The following is a 20,501-nucleotide window of genomic DNA, read 5'->3' on the forward strand; positions in this document are numbered from 1 at the left end:
GGCTGCGAAGTAAAAAGCACTTTTATTTATACAAAGATAATACGATACTGCCTTTTATTGATTTACCCATTAAGTATTTTAGTATACATATCCGATTTGTTGATTGCTCCCGCTGCTGGTATTCAAGTTCTATATGGCGTTATAAAACTATTTTCGTGCTATACAGGACTGTTGTCGAGATCATTTTGTCCAGATCATGATTTTTTCCTTGCTTCAAACGGCACTGCATTTGACACAAAAGCTTTTTTTCCATTTTCTCCAATATCAAAAAGCTGCGAAGGCAATCTGAAGTATTTGTTCCGCTCACGGACCGTATAGGTAGGAAGTGTTGATTATTTAAAAATGATTTTCTTTCAAAATAGCTCCATACGATCCTAACCCAATTTGACGAGTAAAGTTTGGACAAAACGTATTATTTCAGAACTCAGCTAAATTGTTTTATAACAGCTACTATATTGTCGAAAATGCCATACCTATCCTAAGTCATTTTAGAAACGTTTTAGCCTAAGTGAAGAACAAATAACAAGGGTCAATCGAAAATGCTATTTCGCCACCTGACACTCCGTTTTTGGAGTCTCAAGGAAACATTTTGTGATTTGGACAAACCGATAACAATAGTCTAAAAGGGATTTTCCAACGGTATAAAATGGGCTATTAGTCAATTAAAAGCAGGAAGCGGGAAGCAATAAACGAAGACGGACACTACTTATGTATCAACCTAATACATACATCGGTAATGTCCTTTCTCTTTGTTTTTTCTTTTTGAAAATTTCTTGTCTCTACATGAACACTGCGAATGAAGTGACAGTAAATCAAAGAGATCGATAGTCGAGTAGTCTCGTATCTGTGCGAAGCTACTTTTCTGTATACCAAAAAGTAGGACTATTCATCTGTCGATAATTTCGTAATATTATAAAGTGCTGGACATATCTTTAACGAATCCAAGTGTTAATGAATCAAATGCAAATCTTTTTTCAGTCCAAATTGAAGGTTCCTTTTTTCAAGGCTGATAATTTCTCTGAAAGGTGCACAGAATAATTTGTGCTTCGAGCGAGGAGAAATTGCGGACCAACTCCGCCTTCTAGACGCCGTTCGAAAACACCATATATTTGCACATACGGTTTATTATTTTAGGAATATAGCTTCATCGATAATATAATTATCGAATATAATATCCTTCGCACTATCTATTTATATGTCTATGTATTGTATAGTGACTCCGAAGAAGAATGTTTCATAATATTCTTCCTTTTAGATGATGTTTTATAGTGTGCTTGTATATAATAATAGAAATTATAATATTAATTGCTTAACTTCTGAATGTATATATGTATCATTGTATATAAATGTATGCGCTTCCTTACGTCTTTGATTCATTCAGTTGTTCCTGCTTTTGTGCTTTTTCCGCCTGTGGCTATTACTAGCGAGACGGCAACTCTCTTGTATTATAGATCTTTCTTTTCTATTGATATCTCAAAACCATTCCATAGTACACAATAGTTACAACAACAATTTTCCTTTTTTGACCACTATCAAATTATAGGAACAATTATATATATTAATGTATTTGTAACGCACAGTCCGATTTACAAAGTTACACCCCCTTATTAACTATAGTCCAACTAGTTGCTTTTATTCACCTATCATATTTCTGTATTTTGTTTTTCGTTTACAAACTATTACGCGTGATACCACGTAATCTCAGAGTGGAACCATATAAGTATGCAACAATAGCAACACTTAGCCATCGATAAGGTTTTTTCAAGTTCTTGTAAAAAGAAGACTGGTTTGCTCCAGATTTGACACCACACTTCTGGATTACCGGATTATCATGTAAGCCAGAGCTCGGGAAGCTGGAATTTGTAATTAACAGATTTCAACTACGTTGCGGGGTTTATGTCTAAAATACGTTCGTTGAGAATGAAATTGGAAAATACACAATCAATAGTATTACATGGTTATGATTTTGGCGCACTTTGATGGGCTTCATCTTAAGACTTTTTTGAATCAGGCTTTTACATTGTTCGTTACGTATAGTGAGCGGGGATTACCCAAATGGAGACAAATAACACAAGAGACTACAAAGCACGTGTAAGGTAGGCGTTAAGTTGAAGCACTATATATTTACAAATATTAACGAGATGTGCTGACAGACATTCTCTCCTTAGGTCATGATGATATTTTACTTGCGCGTGCTATTAATGAATACGTATATGCAATATCTATGTTTATGAATGCTTATGTTTCTACGTGGACAATGTGATAACTTGATCATCTCCGATAGACCCAATTTTCGACGTATTCACATAAATTTTCTCTTACCGACGTGTATTTTAACTCTTCGCTCTCGCGCCTTCTCCCGGTCTCTCTGGTCTTAGCTTATATTTTTAATCGGTTTTTGTCGTCGCAATTAAATCAACAGAGACATCATTGTCTTTCTACAAGCATAAAATGCCATGCGACCTAATCTCTATGCACAGCGTACAGATGTTGTCCACACATGCTCAGATATATTCATCATTTTCGCAACGATTTACACACAACTGCGCTCAGTGGTACATCGATCCAATACTTAATTTTCTATAGGTTCGTTCTGGTACATACAAACACAAACGCCACCATTCATAGATATGACATAAAATTAACTGATCGTCCCTCTCGACTTTTCTATATTGGTGTGACACAACATCCATCCCAGCCTGTGATACTGACTTGCAGCCTTCTCATGTTTGCCTTTTTTTGGTTAGGTTTCTTGCTACGCTATGCCGGTCGAATCTCTCAGCATGGTCAAAATGCTTTTCTCAGTACTACGAACATTGCACAACACAGCTAAGCGACCCACTTTCTCTCTCTCGATACATCTCTTGGCTTAATACTTTACAAAGTGAATCCCTGTAGTTACCTCAATAGACAAGGTCGAGCTGTCCAACTGAAAACGTCATGTCGCCGCAGCGGCCATGTTATTTACGTCAGTAACGGTTGAAAAAGATTCGTCTCATAAATCTAATAAGGCAAAAAGACGTCAGCCTGAATGAATCATGTTACTGACAGTGTGGTGGGTCGCCGTGTACAAGTCGCATAGATTTGGTCTCGTACGCATTTAAGTTAACCGACTTTTTTTATGATCCTATAATTATTATTTTGTTGTTTGGCCCTGTCCTGTTCTCCATAGCTCTTTATCCTTTTGAAGTGTGGGCTGGCCGCCGTTAGAACCGTGCGAGCGGTCAACAATGACAGGTTTGCTCTGTATAAAAGTGATCTTCAGGACTTGGTGAAACCGCTTCCATCGTTAGGTGATGTCTGCGGAATACTGCTAGAGCTACTGTAGTTAGTGGCTGTTGCGGAGTCAGCGGCGAATACCGGACGCGACGATGTTGACGGGTTAACTAAATGCTCAGCTTGGTCCTGAGGTGCTGCTTGGATGAGCTGTTCGACTTCATCTGTTTGCAGCCTGCTGTGGAGATTATGACCGTCTCCAGCGGCATCATCCATATTCTCGTCGTTATTAATCTTATGTGCAGATTCACCGTTCACGTTCATTGCCTCCGGCTTGGCTCCTTCGTCAACTTCCTGATCGTCCTCTGAGTTGGACTCACGTTCGAAATCAGAAGGGACGCCAGGTGAGTTCGCCTACAGTATGACAAAGCACATATGAAGTATATTGATATACAATTAACAAGGAAGAGCTTACCCATAAGTACAACAGATTCGACAGTTGAATGCGAAAGGGAAAACATGTGACGCAATCGACTAAACACACCCCAAGCCAATAAAGGCACACTAGCAAATCGATACGTTTTGTTAAACCTAAGACTCATATGATATTTTACGCAGGTCAACTATGCTAAGTGTTGATATATATATATATCAACACTTAGCAAGCACAATGAACTCACAATGAATGAGTGGGTGATTGACAAGTATATAACCTAAAGCACTGTTAAATGTATACACTGGGTATCTTTTAAGCATTAAATAGATATAATAAAAATACAAATCTCTCCGTGTTGTTCTAACCCGAATATTATTCGCGTTCCAGTCTAATCGCTCGAAGTCCTTCATTTTCTTGAGGAAATTCGCAATCTTCGGTCGGCTATTGGCGAGTGTCACCATTTTGATATGGGGGTTGTAACCAACATAATAACGTTGGACATATTCAAGGGTGTTACTCAGCTCGCGAGGATAAGCAAAGTTGAAAACGAAATAGGCGGCATACACCCATTCGAGAGCATCAAGGAACGTCGTTGGTGGCGGCGTAAAAAACTGTTGTCGCTCCACAATGACTCGGTACTCGCACGAGAAAATTGATGAACCAACTCCAATGATCATGGGCTGCGATACGGCCAGTTCGGGCAACAACTTTTGCAGTGCAGCTTCGTTCTGTGGCAAGGCGGATAATGCGAACACAAAATAAAGAAAGAATTCTGTTTACTGCACACTGTTACTTGTATTCGGTATGGTAGTAAATATAACTACCTAATGTTAGCCGCATTTGAAAAAATACGGACGATGGTTGTCATTCAGGAGGCACGCTTTCAATGCTACTGCGCGTTATAAGGAAAAAATATTTTGCTAGACACAAACACCGCAGTAATAGATTTCGTATAAATAGTTACCGGGACTAGTTTGAAGAGCAGACCAAAGTCTTCGTCAAAGTTCAGTGCAAGCAACGGCATAACGCCTACTTCCTCAGGCAGGTGGTAACGCGGCCCGGGTTTGGCTTGTGAGATCGCCAGTGACCATTCAGCACCTTCCTCTGAAGTAACTCGCTCGTGCAGGAACGTGACAAGTTTAGGGGCATCCCGTCGCATTTGTTTTTGAAATTCTCCATGGACTTTCTTCAGGCGCCTACAAGTACAAGCCAACATAGAAATACAATCAGTTTTATTAAGCGGTATTCCATCAACTTATGAGAATGCTTAAAAATAAAGAAAACCTAATAGAACAAAACGTGCTTCGATTAGCTATCGTTTATCGCGCCTTATTTTAAACTAAAAGGCACAGAGGAAGAAATCTGTTGTACACTTTAGGCTCGATATCGAAAAAACTACTGTTTTTTTTTCATTTAAATTCACTCACTAGTTTTAACTGAAATTAAAGTAGGCTTGGATTCCTTTAGCACGGAATCAGTTTTTGATATAAAAGCTAATTAATAAGAAAATTAACGTTTCTTTTAGAAAATTAACGTCCAGACAAAGCTTATCAAATTTCTTGGTCATGGTAAAACCGTTTAACCATGTTTATAACATTCTATAAAGTTATAAACATGGTTTTTATTAACCTATTATTAATTGCTCTACTGCTGTTATCAAAATTGGAGATTTCTCCTTCTAGGGCTTGATAAAAACGCTTGCACTACCAGCCTTCATAATAAAATCGACATGCAACTAATTTACTTACGACTTTCTGTTTAGCCTTTACGTTCAACGTACAACTTGCTACAGATAATTTCCATGTACATCCATAATAAGTACACTGTACGCTGAATTCTACTGATTGACATACACATCTAGAGAAATCCATAGTTTAGTACCCAAAGGTCATACACACGCATCAGACCTCGAATACAAGTTCTACGGCGCGATACGTAAGAGGTGTTCTCGCACACGTATCTAAATCTAAGTTTTAGAAAGGTATATTGAAACTATGTATCAGTAGGAACATCACCAAGGAACCAGGCAGTTCAATACAGTTTTAATAACTATTATGATAGTTCTATATATATATATACTTATGAGTATCATCAGACGCTATCCGATATGGTTAGTAGTCGTATATGGCAACTCAACGACTTTAGAGATACTAAAATTGTCTGTATTGAACAAAAGTAAGACGCCGAAGTAGTTCCAATACACCGAAAATATTGACAGTTATCGAAGACTGATCATACAATCAGTCGGTAGGCGATATCAAGGTAGCGAAGAACAACTAAACGACTGCAAGTTCAACGCTTCGATGATCAAAGATGTAACAATTCTCAACGTAAGCGCACAGTCACCTTTCATCAGTGAGAGTGAAGATAAAGTAGGGAGTGAGATATATATATATATATAAAAGATATTACATTAAAGCTGAATAAATGAATACTGGTGCTACTGACTTGAAGATACTGAGAACGTGGAGTGGCTCCCGAAGTGCTGGCCATTGGGCGGTGATGTATTTGACGTCATAGTTTTTCTCGGCCATCTCCCGGTATAGTAGATCGTAACAATTATGCAGGAGGCGTTCCTGCTTGGCCCTGTCCTGCTCCTCCGCCGGCCGTTGCAGGTCCTCCCGAAGCCACGCCTTTTGTGCATCAGGAGTCATTGAGAGCTGCCGGGTAAAGACGGGATGCCGAACAGAATATTGGGGAATGGGGCAGACACGATCGCAGTTGGTGGATAGAAACACAAGTTCGGGGTCGAGAGCAAGATAAAGAGAACGACAGAGAGAAATAACAACGCAAATCAAACGCAATCAACAACAACAGCAATAATCACAAGAACAATGCGACAATCATCACAATATAATTATTATTTATAATATAAATTATAAAAAAGATTCGATCGCAACCACCCAATACAATACATGGCCACTGCAATGATCGTGAAAAAAATTAAACTAAAAATTATGTGATTAAATTATTTAAACATAACGAACATAATCTCAATAATACCATTGCCGTAATGAATCATCCGTTTGTCATTATCATTACTTTTTTCACCATTACAGTAGGTAAAAAGTATTATATAATCCACACATTCGGAACGATAAACAGACATTAATATGGACAGGTCTAAAAGCAAAAAGTATATGCAGGAAGTCGCATTAGGTTAACTGTAAATATTCGCCGTAAAAAGCTGTGTTTATGACACTGATATTGTAGGATTTTGAGAGATGTATATTACCAGGCATTTACTGGTTTGAAAGGCGTGTTTAATTTCTTGCCGAATTCGTTCGGCAATCGTTCATGACTTATCGTGTTTCATACATACTGGGTATTGAAAATCTATATGGACTCTAAGCCTTGCTCGTTACCGCCATAGCAGTTGTCAATCACAATGAACAGATCCACTTCCATTTTGCTTTCAAGTAACAACAGCCACACTCAAACATATCGCCGAACACTAATCGCGACCAAACACACTCGAGTTGCATTAGTTGTGAAAAAAGTGTAAAAAAACGAAACGGAAATTTTAATTCGAAAACAACTTCACATTATGTCGGTACGAACTAAACCAGGCTTTTGGGATATTTAAGGAACGCTTGCTAAGGCATGAGCACTAGACAACCTGTCATTTAGCGGTTTACTAAAGTGGAAGAAATTATGCATACTCAGAAGGTTATAAACTAAAGACTACACGTCAGGAGTATATTGGCGGCCACAATGGTCCCCAGGCATAGCAGCCACAAGCAGTCGTCGTGCAATCATGTGCATTGGTCCGGTTCAACAGAGATATCGCCATTAACAGCTGCATACCTTGGCTTTGCAGTAGCGTTTTAATAGAGAAAGGCGGTGCCATAGTCGGCACGCAGTGACAGCCACTGGGAAAAGTTCGTGGCAGTGGAGGTGGCCGTGACGGCAGCTGTGGTGCTCGACAAAAACAGGGCAGCCCTATAAATCCCTATTGTCCTTGCGTATCTACGGATGACCTATCAGATTTTTTCGTTTTATCTACATATATGCCTGTCGAAGCCTTGACATATAGCATCAACAACGCTTCGCTCTTAGGAACGTTTCCAACTTTTCACTCGCGTTATTTCTAGTTGTTGTATTATACTTATTATATCAACTTATGAAGGACATGGTTGTGTTTGTTGTTTGTTCTTGAGACTCTCATATGTAAAGCGCTACTGGCTGAGAAACAATCCTGTGATCTACTCTATATCGAACATAAAAGCTGCCAGGGGACTTCAAAAAGATGATTTTGAGTGTGTGCGAAATGCAATTGTTCTTCCACACTCAGTATGGTGGTTGGCAGCTTAAATTGACTTCCCAATTGAGTTCGAATTCAGGTAAAATTTGACACTGTAATAGGAGCTGATTTTCACAAATTTGCATGTTTAAGCTAGTCATTAGGTTTTTAGGTATAGTTTCTCCTTTATTTATTTACCGAAAAGCTAATATGCTAGTTGAAAATTATATTAGATATTATTCGGCCACTACATAAATGTTACTTGGCCTGACACATGTTCCCTCTACGGTGTACCTGAATGATATCCAAAATACTAACATATATTAAGAACAGTCAACGTTCTACTAAATGTACTTAATCAACTACTCAACCCATCTGCAGAGAAATATTCTAGGTTTACATTGCATTAAAAATAGTTTATTCACTTGATTTACATAGAGGTATAGCCATTCGCTCTTCCATCAGACTCTTTTTTCTTACATGAAGAAGATTAGACCGCCACCACTTTGGGTTACGAGTACAGAATCAACAATACTCTTTCTCTCTCTCGCTCTCCCTCCTTTTCATGTCTTCATGTGACTCGGTTCACGGTATTTATTGTCTGTACTAACCAATCTGTATTTCTTATTCGCGATTATGTCACATATAGATCGGCCATGTTGTCCTTCAATTATCTTGTTCACGTTAGGTTGTATCTACAATGTCACGATATTTACTGAGGCTCATATTATACTGGGATATTGTCTGTTATAGCTTCGGCCCTGATTGTTTAGCAGAGCTTTTTCTCAACTACGATAAACGTTCGTGTCAAGAGAGCGCCTAAAATATTAAAAATAATAATGATGATGGCGTAACCGGCGGCATCAAACATCAGTGAGTGGCAGATAGCCAATAAATGCCGCTTACGGTATTTATGCTTATGCATACAACGTGTACCGCTTACGTCTTGCGCAAAACATGTCTTTAAAGTATATAATGGAGTCTATATACTTAAACTGATTGGGAACAAAAACGCATATATTTTTTTCAAAACGTTATTCATAGTCCGGTAAGCTTACGCGTATTTTGCCTGTTATCATACATCATACTTCACACTGTCCCCCTATGGCTATCAACCTCAACCGACAAATATCGTTTAATGGGTTGTAATAGTTAATCGCTTTATAACGAAAATCTTAACTAGAGGTAAGATTCGTTAACTAATATTATGAAATAGTTCCATCTGCTTGAACTATTACAGGGCAAAAGCTGAGTGGCTTCTAGTTTTGAATTAGCAGCCACCAAGTTCCCAACCGTAGGTACGCCGTGTTCCACCAGCCCGTGTCATTTGAGCCTGTATTTTTCAATTAAATCAACGCATGTCCAATGCCATGGAGGCGCGCAGCTTTAACGGACATGAAAACTTGATCAATTTACTTTGCTGTTTAAAAGAGAACATATAGAATAGGCCAACGTACACAAACGAGCACGTTTCGGCGTATGGAAGATAAACACGGTCTTTGCTGAAGCTAAAACTTGCACACAAGTGGCAGTGATACAAGTGTAACTGAATCGACATGGGGCAGTTTCTGCAACGGTACTGTGGCAGCTCTGTTCTTCAGCAAAACCGTGACTGCCTCGAGAACGACTCGTGTATAAAGCGTTCTATAAAGCTTCATCTAGGCAAACATCTAGTTTTAGAAGGACCAGTAGTTGTGGCAGAGGAAGGCGCCCCTGTGCCGAGTGTCATTTCCCAACTGAAACAAACTATTTGCTGTATCAAAGCTATAACAGCAAAAAAAAGTGCCTTTGGGTCAAACTTATGAATGCACTAACCCCATTTAAAATGCCATCTACAAATATGTCAGAAACAGGAAATGTACGATATGCACATTTGCCTAATTTTAACGAATAGTCGGTATCATGGTAACTTACGGGAATACTAAAAGAAGCGCTACTTGGTCAAAGCAGATTTACCTTATTGCTTACGCGAAATTAGATCGTCGCTTCCAAACCTAAGAGTCGCTGAGCAATTTTCGATGCGGACGTTTACAGTTGTTTTCCTGACTTTTACCAGTATAAATTGGTAATCTTTGCTACCATAGATCATCCGAATTAATCTATAATCCCACTTTGTCAAATTTATCGCACATTGAATAAATTGTTTCACATGAACACCTACAAGCAGTTGATTGTATGACTGCACACAGCTGTCACATACGAGGCATATATTTGGGGATGAAAAGACCTGAACAGTTCCATCGTGTTATATTAAATATCAGCGGAATGTGTACGCTGTCCTTGGTGGGTTCCTTCTTCGGACCCGAATGTTTCTCTAAGCACCCTCGGCTGAATACTTAGCTTTCCACGAATTCACTCGTCCCTACACTTATAACCCTTGCACACAAATAGCCAATCTTGTCTTCTATTCATCAAGGGTGGATGTAGATTGATTTGTAGCAGATAATTCCCCACAGTTTGTCTGACCTCCTGATCCTGGGGCTTGTGTCTGTGGTTGTGTGTGAGTCTTTTGCTCTTCGAAAGCGTTGTGCTGGTGCTGTTGTTGAACGAGGGGTCGTTTCTTGAGCGGCTTCATCATGCTTACCTCCTCGGCTGATGCGACGGTCGCTGTAGGAATGGTTGCCTCCTTCTTAGGTCTGCCGCGTTTTTTTGCCACAGGTGTTAGTCCAGCTACAATGGCGGGCGAAGTTGCTCCACCATTCACTTTTCGGGGCGACGAAGCCTGGGGCATCGACGGCGACGGCTGACTAGTTGTTGATGTTTCTGTGAGTAAAAGGAATTCCAAAAAAACATGGAAGTTCATTAGTACCGAAATCAACACATGCAGCACCTCCATTCCTAGTTACCGGGACGTAGCATATTGACTTGACCGCCAGCATCTAACTATTTCAGGGTTGGTTGGTTCATGTGTTAATTACACTAAATTCGATCCTACCTGGAATACCCTTTCGTGGACTTCCAGGCGCTATCGATGCCTTCGGCGCTTGTGTGTTATCCCTAACCGGACTGCTTTTGTAGGTTTTCGCTGTCTCCTTAACAGGACTACTCTTTGTGGCTTTTGGGGATACACTGGCCTGCGTTATGATGTTGTGTGCTTTTGGCAATAATTCAGGAGCTATATCGGGGGATACTTTCGATATAGCAGGACTCTTAGAGGCTATTACAAGTGTTTTCGTAGTAGCGATAGTAATAGAAGGTTTGACAGTTATAGAGATATTAGAAACGCTGGCAGGACTTTTAGAAGCGACTATGAGACCTTTAGAGGCTACGGCCGCATTTACTAACGCGGCCATAGGAGCTCCTTGGACCGATACAGTACTTTTAGTGGCTATTGCAGGACTTTTAGAAGCGACAGTAAGACCTTTAGAAGAAATTACAGGGCTCTTGCAAGCAGTGACAGGGTACTTAGGACTGGTGATAGAACTTTTGCAGGCAGACACGAGTTTAGAGACAGGTGCAGGGCTCTTAGACGCGACGGCAGGACTACCGGACACAGTAGAAGATGGGGAAGCAGCTGCAGCGCCTGGCGTACCTTGAGGATTTTTAGGCGGCCGACCCCTTCGTTTGGGCGCGGGAGTATCGTCTGCAGACACGGAGGTAGCGGCCGCTTTCACAGGTGTCTTGCCTGCGTTAGCCACTTGGTGAATGCCTCCCACGGGCGAAGATTGCGTTGATGACAAAGCGCCACTCTGCAAACAAGACAAAGCAAAGGAAATGTTATAAAATTGTTTCTTACTTCGACTTTGGTTCGGACAAATGCGTTCGCAAAATGTAGAAAAAAATGGTTACCTGGCATAGGACCAACACATCTGTCATATTTAGCTTACGTTGCAGTGGAACAACTCTATAGAAAACAGGTAAAGTATGAATCATGATTCCTATCTCCTCATTCTTTAGTCATGGTTAATGCTATAGCCAATCACCGTAATGCTGAAGCCTGCTTGTCTTACTTCATTCAATTTAAGAATTGTCCCTCCTCGCGCCTAGATTTAAAGAAACTGTTCTTCAGTAATACCTGTGAAAATCGAGGTTTCTTTGCAACAGTGTGTTCGCTGCCATCATCGGTTTCGCCCCGCTTCCGGCGTAGGTTGCTCTTCCGCTTTCCTTCCGGTAGGATCACGAGACTTCTTGGATACATGTTTGCTACTTGGAGGGCGATCTCCTGAATCTGTTTTGGCTGCGGCACTCCCTTCGCTTTCATAATGTCCATTGTGATCTTGTCGATGAAACGCTGGCGTTGCTGGGCAGTTAACACATCGCCATTGGTGAGCGCTCGCACGATGTCCTTGGGCAGTGCTGTAAGATCAAGCAAGAACAGGTTCGCGTCACCTCTCAACACAAGGAACACTCACACAAGCACACGAACTTACCGTCAACAAGGTCCCGGGTCTGTTCTATGAAGTTGTCATCCACATCGTTTGATCGGTCAGGCTTGCCAACCGGTTTGGCGGTAGTGCCGACATTTCCGCCGTCGACAGGCGCAACCTTGTCGACAACTTGATTGTGATCGACCTTCGCGACAGCGGGCTGGTCAACTTGCTTTGCAACCTTGGCCAACATCGCGCTGTCCCCTTTAATGGCCTGTTGCAGCTTGCCGAGTTGCGAGACTTTTACAGGCAAGGCATGAGACGTACTGGCGATTGCGGCAGATGCTGCCGCGCTCACGCCGGAGTCGCCATGACCACCGCTTCCTTTGACCACCGCTTTCGGGGTCTTCATCTTAGCTGCTGTCGACTCGCCCTGTGCCATCAACACGTGGCCCGTCTGCAGACCCTAAAAATATCGGTTATCACGTTAGCTCTATCACAAGCATATGACGTCTTTGAATATAAACATACCTCTAACATTAAATTCCACTTTGCATTTTGAATGATGCAAGGTAGGGGCAATCGGTGTGATCTTTCTGTTGGCCCCGAGGGCCAGGGGTGTTGCGGCCTTCGGAGCATGCACAACCCCCAGCCACTTCTTCACAGGCAACACTCTGCCGTGGAATAGACCCTCCTCGTGGAGATCGTAGTTGCCGTTAGCAGTGCGCTGAACCTTAAGAGTGTGCGAAGCCCGCGGTACCTTAGGGGGCAGTTTTGCCATCCGGATTGTGACGTCGACTGGTATAGCTGCTTCCTCTGGTGTTAACACTGCCTCTTCTGCAATCAGCATAAGCATATCATATAGAAATAGCAGGATTTTAGTACACAAATAAAATCCTATTAGAATGGGGTAAAACTGTTTTAAAATGTTAAGATTATGAATTGATCAATGTTTCCTCTATGTTAGATTTATCTAGTAAGAATCTTCAAGTCGAAATTACAACTGTTTTTTCTACCACCTCTACTGTAATACATATGGCCCAACAATAACGATAACTACGTTTTAGTACTTTTATTTCATTATCACCAGAGTATGTAGCTTAATGCACATAATTAACATGATATGCGGGATAAGCGCTGATAAGCTTAAACTGAACATTATAAATATTATTTAAGACCATAATTGTTATATAGTATTGACCTATCGCTTGCGCATCACGATCAAGTGTAAATATTTTCATTACGGTCATCTGCACCTGATTAAATAATCAGTAAAAACCAATGAACTCAAAAAGATTTTGCTATTTGGTAAGTTTATTAAGCAGTAGACTTGAAACGTTTTGATATGTAATTCGAACAATACAAATGTAGCGGTAGCTCATGGATGTAACCTTGGAAACAAGAGCGACAGTGGGTAGCGTTTTTACTAAGTCAAAAAAATGAAGTGGCGAACCGCAATACGACCGACCACCATAATCTTGTCATTAGCTTGTCTTATTGTTGTTGAGGATCATATTTCGCACACTTTTTTTTAATAACTAAATCGAAGTAAACCATGAGATAATTAAACAATTCTTGCAATATTAGAGACAAACATGTGCTTCCGCGATGGCAATACTAACAAAAAATTTAATCAATTGAGGCAGTATGTTTATATTAGCATCGATTTCTAAGGCACTTGAAAATACCATATTTGCGCAAAAAAACATCTCCCGACCACCCTGATTTCAACCAAGTCACGTGTAAAGTTAACACGACATACAGGTAACTGTACTCGAACTATACAAATGTATAGCAGATAATGCAAAACAATCAAGTGATCGTTACCGTTTAGCAATGAGTAAGTTTAACATGCTACCCAGCGCTTTCTTTCGAGAATGCTAACAGGTTACGTTCTAACAGTGCGAATACTGTTCTACGAAAATGTTGATCACCAACAACACAACTGCGTCTCGAGAGAGACACCCTCGCACACACTCAGACCCAACTGTGCGATGCCAATTGCAAATAGATTTTGAATTCGTAAACATAAGATTCTGTTTTTGTCGCTAACTTTTTTTTTTGGTGTTTACTACATTATGTTATTAGGACTTTTTACTATAGTCTGCAAGCTATACAATCTGTTTGTCTTGCCAGTTGAACGACACGCCGGCCTCTTCCTGAGAGATATAGTCTTATTGTAACCATGTATTGTGCGCGCATGCGTAGTAGGACGCTTAGCGTCGTCTGGAGTAGCAGACGCTAAGCTATCCGAGACCGCCACAAAATTAAGTAAGGAAACAGGCCAGCCACGACTAGCGGTACGGTTGTTGGCTAGCCGATATAATGAAACTGTGACTAGAAAGCACCTTACTATTATTCATTCTGATAGATCCCCATGTTTGTAAAAACCAACTAATTCAAAGCACGTCGCAAGACGTTAGCATAGGGCGTTACCTAAAGGAAATGAAATGAATACTCTCATTGAACTGCTCCTAGTTATTACTAGATAACGTGAAAACATTAGAGACATAATAATCTAATTTTCATCATATTTTCCAAAATTGATGTAATCCAAATAGGTCACTGACCTATTTTAAGATATGTCATCAATCTTATTTTGAATAAATTTATTTACTGTTTAAGTCAGTTGTAATAATAAGCTTATTTAGGTCAAATAGGTCTGTGAGATGCGAGGTGTTACTGGATCAACTCTTGCCGGCATATTTTATTTGTAGATGAAACAAACTAATGAACATATCCTCTTTTCAGATATTTTTAGCTGTTTTAGATTAATGTAGTTGCGTAGAACCTTAGTACGGACTCTGCGTTTTGGATCTTACTGCTATCAGTTATTTATAAACAAACTTATGACAAAAGCATGGGCTGAAATCAAATTGTTAATTAAGGAAATCAATTCGCCCCCAGTTTAGATCCTTGTCCAATATATATTTATATATGGTGTTCGGCGTGAAAAAATGGCACCGTACTGCAACGTTTATCTGTAGAAAGGCATTTGATACTTACGAAGTCCTTTTGTTAAAACAACCTTGCGGAGATCGTCGCAGACCTTGTACATTTCTTTGAGTTTAGCCTTCATGCGTTGCATTTGGCCATTCTGTTCCGATATAACTTTCTCAAGCGCCTCTCGGTTGACGGTGACTAGCTCAGGTAGGCCTGTTTGTGGGTTTACTCGGTCATAGCCATGTACACGAAGCTTGCCGTTTCCTAATGAATTAGGTAAAACAATATGTTAGCCTGAATTGTTTCCTTACTTTTTGATTGATTTTGTTCTTCGCACTCCAGTTTGTGGAGTCTATACTAGACTAATATCGAGCTGTGATGTCTGCACTTACGGGTCTGTCAACAGCTCACTATTAAGATTTGATAGTTGATGCTAGTTCGATTGACTACATCATTGAATCGAGCTAAATACAAGTAGAGGGCAGCTAAAAAGAAGTCACGTTGAAAATAAAGGGCTGTTCATATCTCCAACTTTCACTTTTTTCAATTACTTTCAAGGCATCTTTGCCCTTAACAATCTTTTACGCACAATAGTAAACTAAACAGAATTTGTGTAAACTTACCAACAACAGTAGGTATATCCTTTTGGCTTCCAGCCACAGCGTCAACAACAAGCTCTGAGCTGCTACCACCAGCTACGCTGTCAAGCCTTTGTGTCTCTTTTTTCGTTGGCGCTCCACCAGTACGTCGAGCTTTCTGAATTTTTTGCTCTTTTACCTCACCACTCGGAACCGGGTCAAGAGCCACCGCAGCCGCCATTGCTGATTTTCGGTGCTTACTTTCACTTAGCTTTTCCGACTTTACTCGGAGACCGCTAGCCCACTTCTCCGATTTGAACCTTTTATTTTTGCTGTCGTCACTCGCGTCTTCTGATGATAGGTTTTCCGCCAATCTCGCAAGACGCTCCTTTTCCTCTTTGCTCTTACGTCCACGTTTCTTTTGCACTTTTCCCTGCAACACCGTCGGTTGACTATCGGCGATAGCTTCTCTTTTCACCCTTACCGTTTGAGCGGATCCAGGCTGACCGTCATTAAACTCATCTTCGGGACGATCGAATGCCGCAACCAAACTCTCGATTTCGGCAAAACGTTCGTCATTCATCTCTTCCGGAGATGAATGCGTTTTTTCACCGTCCTGCTCACTGTTGCCAGTCTAGAAAGACACACCGATTATAGAAAATGACACGTGCTTAATTTTACGCTGTACGGCATTATTTTTTTCTACACACCACGTTACGTTAAAAAAGCTCGACGTGCTAATCGATGCCTTTTACAATTCTATGCAAATTTAATACAATACGAACAACACTTGTCAAACATTATTAATTAAAATGTTTAGCTTGCGGAAGATTCATGCAGAACTTACTTTTGTTAGAGGCGCATCGCCAGAAGAGGAAACCCGAATCGCTGAGACATTGTCAACATCCCCGTTCTCTTTACTTTTACTCGATTCCTCGCCTCCCGACTCTCCAGAGCTATGGTCAGAGCCCAGGATAAGAAAGCTGCTCTCGGCTTGCTCCGCCTCCCTTGAGCTGCTGTCGCTGTCAATAGGGGCAGTGGCAGCCGCAGGAGTAGCCTCATTGTCCGTCCGTCCTTCCGGCTCCTGTTTCAAGTCTTCACCGGCTGCGGCCTCATCTTCTTTACCGTCCTCAATGGTTACCAGTTTAACGGCGGGCTCACCGGAACCACTAGCTTCACCCGAATCATCGTTTTCCATTGGAGTGCTAGTCTCGGCTTCGTTATCCTCTGGCAGGTGCTCTTGGCCGGTTTCCTCCTCGCTCAGTTCTTCCTCATCATCTTTCTCCATCACGACGATGGTAACGACGTCTTCGGACGGTGCTGCCTCGCCCTCGCCGATCTCAGGGCTGGTACTCCGAACTTGCGGCAAATTGCCTGCGCTTGAAGGAGGTGTAGTGACGTTAACCGATGAAGAGCTACTCTCTACTGAATCGTTACTTCCACTCACTTTTGCCGGTGATACCGGCTGCTCTATTTGGCTCTGGTGCGAATCTACAACCCCTGGAGTACCTGTTCCAAGCTCATTGTCTGTAACAGATGCTTCAACACGAGGCGACTCATCGGCAGACGCTTCTTGTTCTTTGGGCTCTGGGCCGATTGAATGTCTAGGGTTAATCGGGTGCTCCGATGAAAAGCCTGGGGTGACAGCAGTATCAAGAGATCCATCTGAGCTTTGCAGCTCGGCTGGTAGCTTTTTACTGATCGATTTCGTCGAAGCTGCAGCCGCATCTAAGCACACCTCATCGAGCTCCACGAGTGATTCAGAAGACTCATTTAGGCGTAGGTCGAGGTCGCTTTGACGATCGATGCTGTCATCGTGACTGGGGCGAGACTCGCCGGACTGTACCACATCACCATTGCTTTTGACCGATTTTTCAGGTGAATCATCATTATTTACGTTGTTATTTGTTTCGGCAGTATTATTACTGCGTGTGTTGGTATTGGTGCATTGTTCGCCTCCTCCGTTTGCTTTGTTTGTCTCTATATCTATGTTGTCTTGTTTGTTATTGTCGGCAGGGGAGGCAAGCGCCTGCATTTCGGGAGGAGGCGGGGGTTTCTCCAGGGCCTCGGGCATCGCCGCTCCGTAGTCCGAATCTGTCAAAGTGACCGAAAATCAATCGACTAAATATCTCATACAACTTTCCAGCCTTTTCTAACATTTTCAAATTAACTACCATGCCTCTTTCGTTTTTCTCTTTCAAATCAAAATAAAGACAATATGGTAAAAAAGCAAAAAAGATGCCTATAAAAATGCTCCTCAGTAAAATAGCTGGATTAAACATTTTATTTACGTTACCGTTTAGCTTCGTCATATCACTGTTGCTTATGTTGTTCATGCCACCTAAAGATATATACGATTGAAGCTGTGGTTGGACAACATATGTAATGCGTATACAAGTGGGCGATGAGATATGCAGTTTTTTAACCCAAAGAAATAAAATAAGAAGAGCAAATTGACCATTTTTATTAATATTTGGAAAAAGCTTTACAAACAAATTGATGATCTCTAAAAGAACCGCAGGTGCTCATTAGTCATTTCTCTTAAGACACCTGGGAACAGGTATCGAAGACACGTATCGATGATTGTCCAATACGAAGAAACAACATTTTCAAATATATTCAATAAAATTGACAGAAATATGCATGCATGTGCTGTAAAGCTAAACGCAACAGAATAGATCTAACATTTGTTGTAAACCTCCATTAAACTGTAGATATGAGATACTATGATAAACTTTCGAAATCAAGCGGATTTTTGTAGTATATCTGTATTCTACCTGAAACCTTAAAAATGTTCGAAGACTCAAGTGCTGTGACTGCAGAAAACAACAGGAATAAAGCACGCAGTGCTTCTTCTTTATTGTTACCAGTACAAATACCGATATTTCGGAAATGATTGCACTCTCTTATAAATATTCCTTAAGTGTATATGAATTGCCTATTGGCAACAGAACATTGGTAACGACAGCTGGTAAAAATACTATTCAAATTCGTAATATTCCTCCTCGTTTAACAATAGCAGTGTACTCAGCTCAGCCTAATTTTTTACACTATTAGTGAGCTAAGGGAAACATTAAAAAGTCCGACCACTAGTAGGAACCGTGTGTATATATAGAAAGAAGTAATGTAACATAGGAGTTTTCTACGAGTACCAAACATTTACGTCAAACGTTAATCCGTATACGGTAATCGTGCTGTGAACCTACGGTTAGGTCGCGATTCCAAACTCGTACAAAATATACGCTTATAGATGCGTACAAGATACAAACAATTTGGATATTATATTAGGATACAATATTTAACAAAAAAACAATAAGGACCAGAGCAAATATTATCTGAGCGTTTAAACATTAAACAAACTATGTTTATCTAGCACTTAAAAAAATCGTTTTGCGATTCAATGATCGTACAAAGTAAAAGAACTTTGTCTTAGAAACTATTGCTAAAATCCGCACGCTGAAATTTTTTCTGCCGTCCATTGGTATGTATGCAGCTGCTGATTCTAGACAAAAAGTCAATTATTGTAAATGAATTTCGCGATGCTTCTTTACCCTTTTCCCGTATATACAACGTACATGTAAGCCATACGCACAAAACAATGAAGTTTCAAATATTTACCTTTTGAGTTGCAAAACGTACAATCCGTAGTTGTCAATCTAGAAGAATTAATTCTTTTCCTAGATATGAATTTATCGAAAACTAGCTATTGGATTATTCAGTACCGCTTTAACTTTGTCGCCAAAGTTAAGTTTTACTAAAATGAAAAATATTCAGGAACCATTTCCAGCCTTACCTAGCGCGCAGTTTACCTGCTTACTATTCTGGGCTACTTTACTTCGAAATAATTAATACTGAATTTGACCAACATGTTGATGCCTTACACACGGCATATCGCAAATTGCCTAGATTATTGTTTCACCGATAGTAATTAGGTCACTTAACTGTGCGATACATTTTATATTCAACCATTCTTATAGCTACAGAAACTATGGAATGTATCGCAAATCTACTTTCATGTTATTACACTGAAGTAAATGTCTCGAATTTTACATTCGGTACCGCTGTCAGCCATTTCATTGTGTTATACTAACATCTCTTCTCGTAAAATAAATAAAAACAGTTAAAACAAACTTCCTTATCTATAACCTTCTATGATGCACGTAAGATAGGTTGGTTGTGAAGAGATTTCTCTGTATATGTGCACCACACATATGTACATATATACATATGTATGTATATATATACATACGCAACAAGAAAGGAATCATGAAACATTTTCGTGTTTTCAGCTTCTCACTCACCTCCCATTCCGGCAGGGGATGTTTCGTCTACGACATTTAACTGAACCCCCGCAGCAGCACAAAACTGGCAGTAGCGGTTATGAACGGCAACGTGTAGATGATTCAATGAACAGATCCGACGAAGACGGCGGTTGTATTGGTGCTGGCAGAAATACAGGATCCACGAATGATAACAAAGGACAAACAAGCTAGCAGGCAGGTATCCTTCGATTTGGTCCTCACAACCTCACAAGCACTAATAATAACAGGAGCAGCAGTGGCCACCCGACAAACAACTAGCCCAATAGGCAAAGCATCCGAAGCAAGCACCGCTTCCTTTGCACAACACTAGCTCGCCCAGCTCGCTCGCATCCAGATACACACTCACAAACACACACTATACACACAGACACTCACACAGCCACAGACACACACACACACGGCCACATACACACTGATACACGCACCGACCAGCAACACAATCAGGTTAAGACTCAA

General features: G+C 40.7%; 1 protein-coding gene across 3 annotated transcripts; it reads right to left on the reverse strand.

Annotated features, from left to right (window-relative positions):
* Positions 1-1,108: 1,108 nt before the first annotated feature.
* Positions 1,109-20,497, reverse strand: LOC111269618 (uncharacterized). Of its 3 annotated transcripts, none has more exons than XM_022849349.2 (13): positions 20,025-20,497; positions 16,571-17,817; positions 15,769-16,357; positions 15,209-15,409; positions 12,963-13,039; positions 12,266-12,668; positions 11,911-12,191; positions 11,428-11,584; positions 10,480-10,658; positions 6,101-6,312; positions 4,617-4,848; positions 4,018-4,380; positions 1,109-3,630 (listed from the first exon to the last, which is right to left on the reverse strand). In XM_022849349.2, exons 1-13 carry the CDS (start codon positions 20,029-20,031, stop codon positions 3,262-3,264), a joined length of 4,317 nt encoding a protein of 1,438 aa, XP_022705084.1. In that variant the 5' UTR covers positions 20,032-20,497; the 3' UTR covers positions 1,109-3,261. The 3 variants fall into 3 exon arrangements, with proteins under 3 accessions (XP_022705084.1, XP_022705082.1, XP_022705083.1); XM_022849347.2 differs by having other exon boundaries at positions 10,831-11,584; XM_022849348.2 differs by lacking the exon at positions 12,266-12,668 and having other exon boundaries at positions 10,831-11,584; positions 12,734-13,039.
* Positions 20,498-20,501: the final 4 nt, after the last annotated feature.

Source organism: Varroa jacobsoni, unplaced genomic scaffold (genome assembly GCF_002532875.2).
Source record: "Varroa jacobsoni isolate VJ856 unplaced genomic scaffold, vjacob_1.0 scaffold_1400, whole genome shotgun sequence".
Classification (NCBI taxonomy): Eukaryota; Metazoa; Arthropoda; class Arachnida; order Mesostigmata; family Varroidae; genus Varroa; species Varroa jacobsoni.

Coding starts and splice junctions, on each gene's coding strand:
- LOC111269618 (XM_022849347.2), bottom strand. Junction 4,849..6,100: donor CACGTTCTCAGTATCTTCAA/GTCAGTAGCACC, acceptor TTGTACTTGTAG/GCGCCTGAAGAAAGTCCATG. Junction 4,381..4,616: donor TGCTCTTCAAACTAGTCCCG/GTAACTATTTAT, acceptor GCCTTGCCACAG/AACGAAGCTGCACTGCAAAA.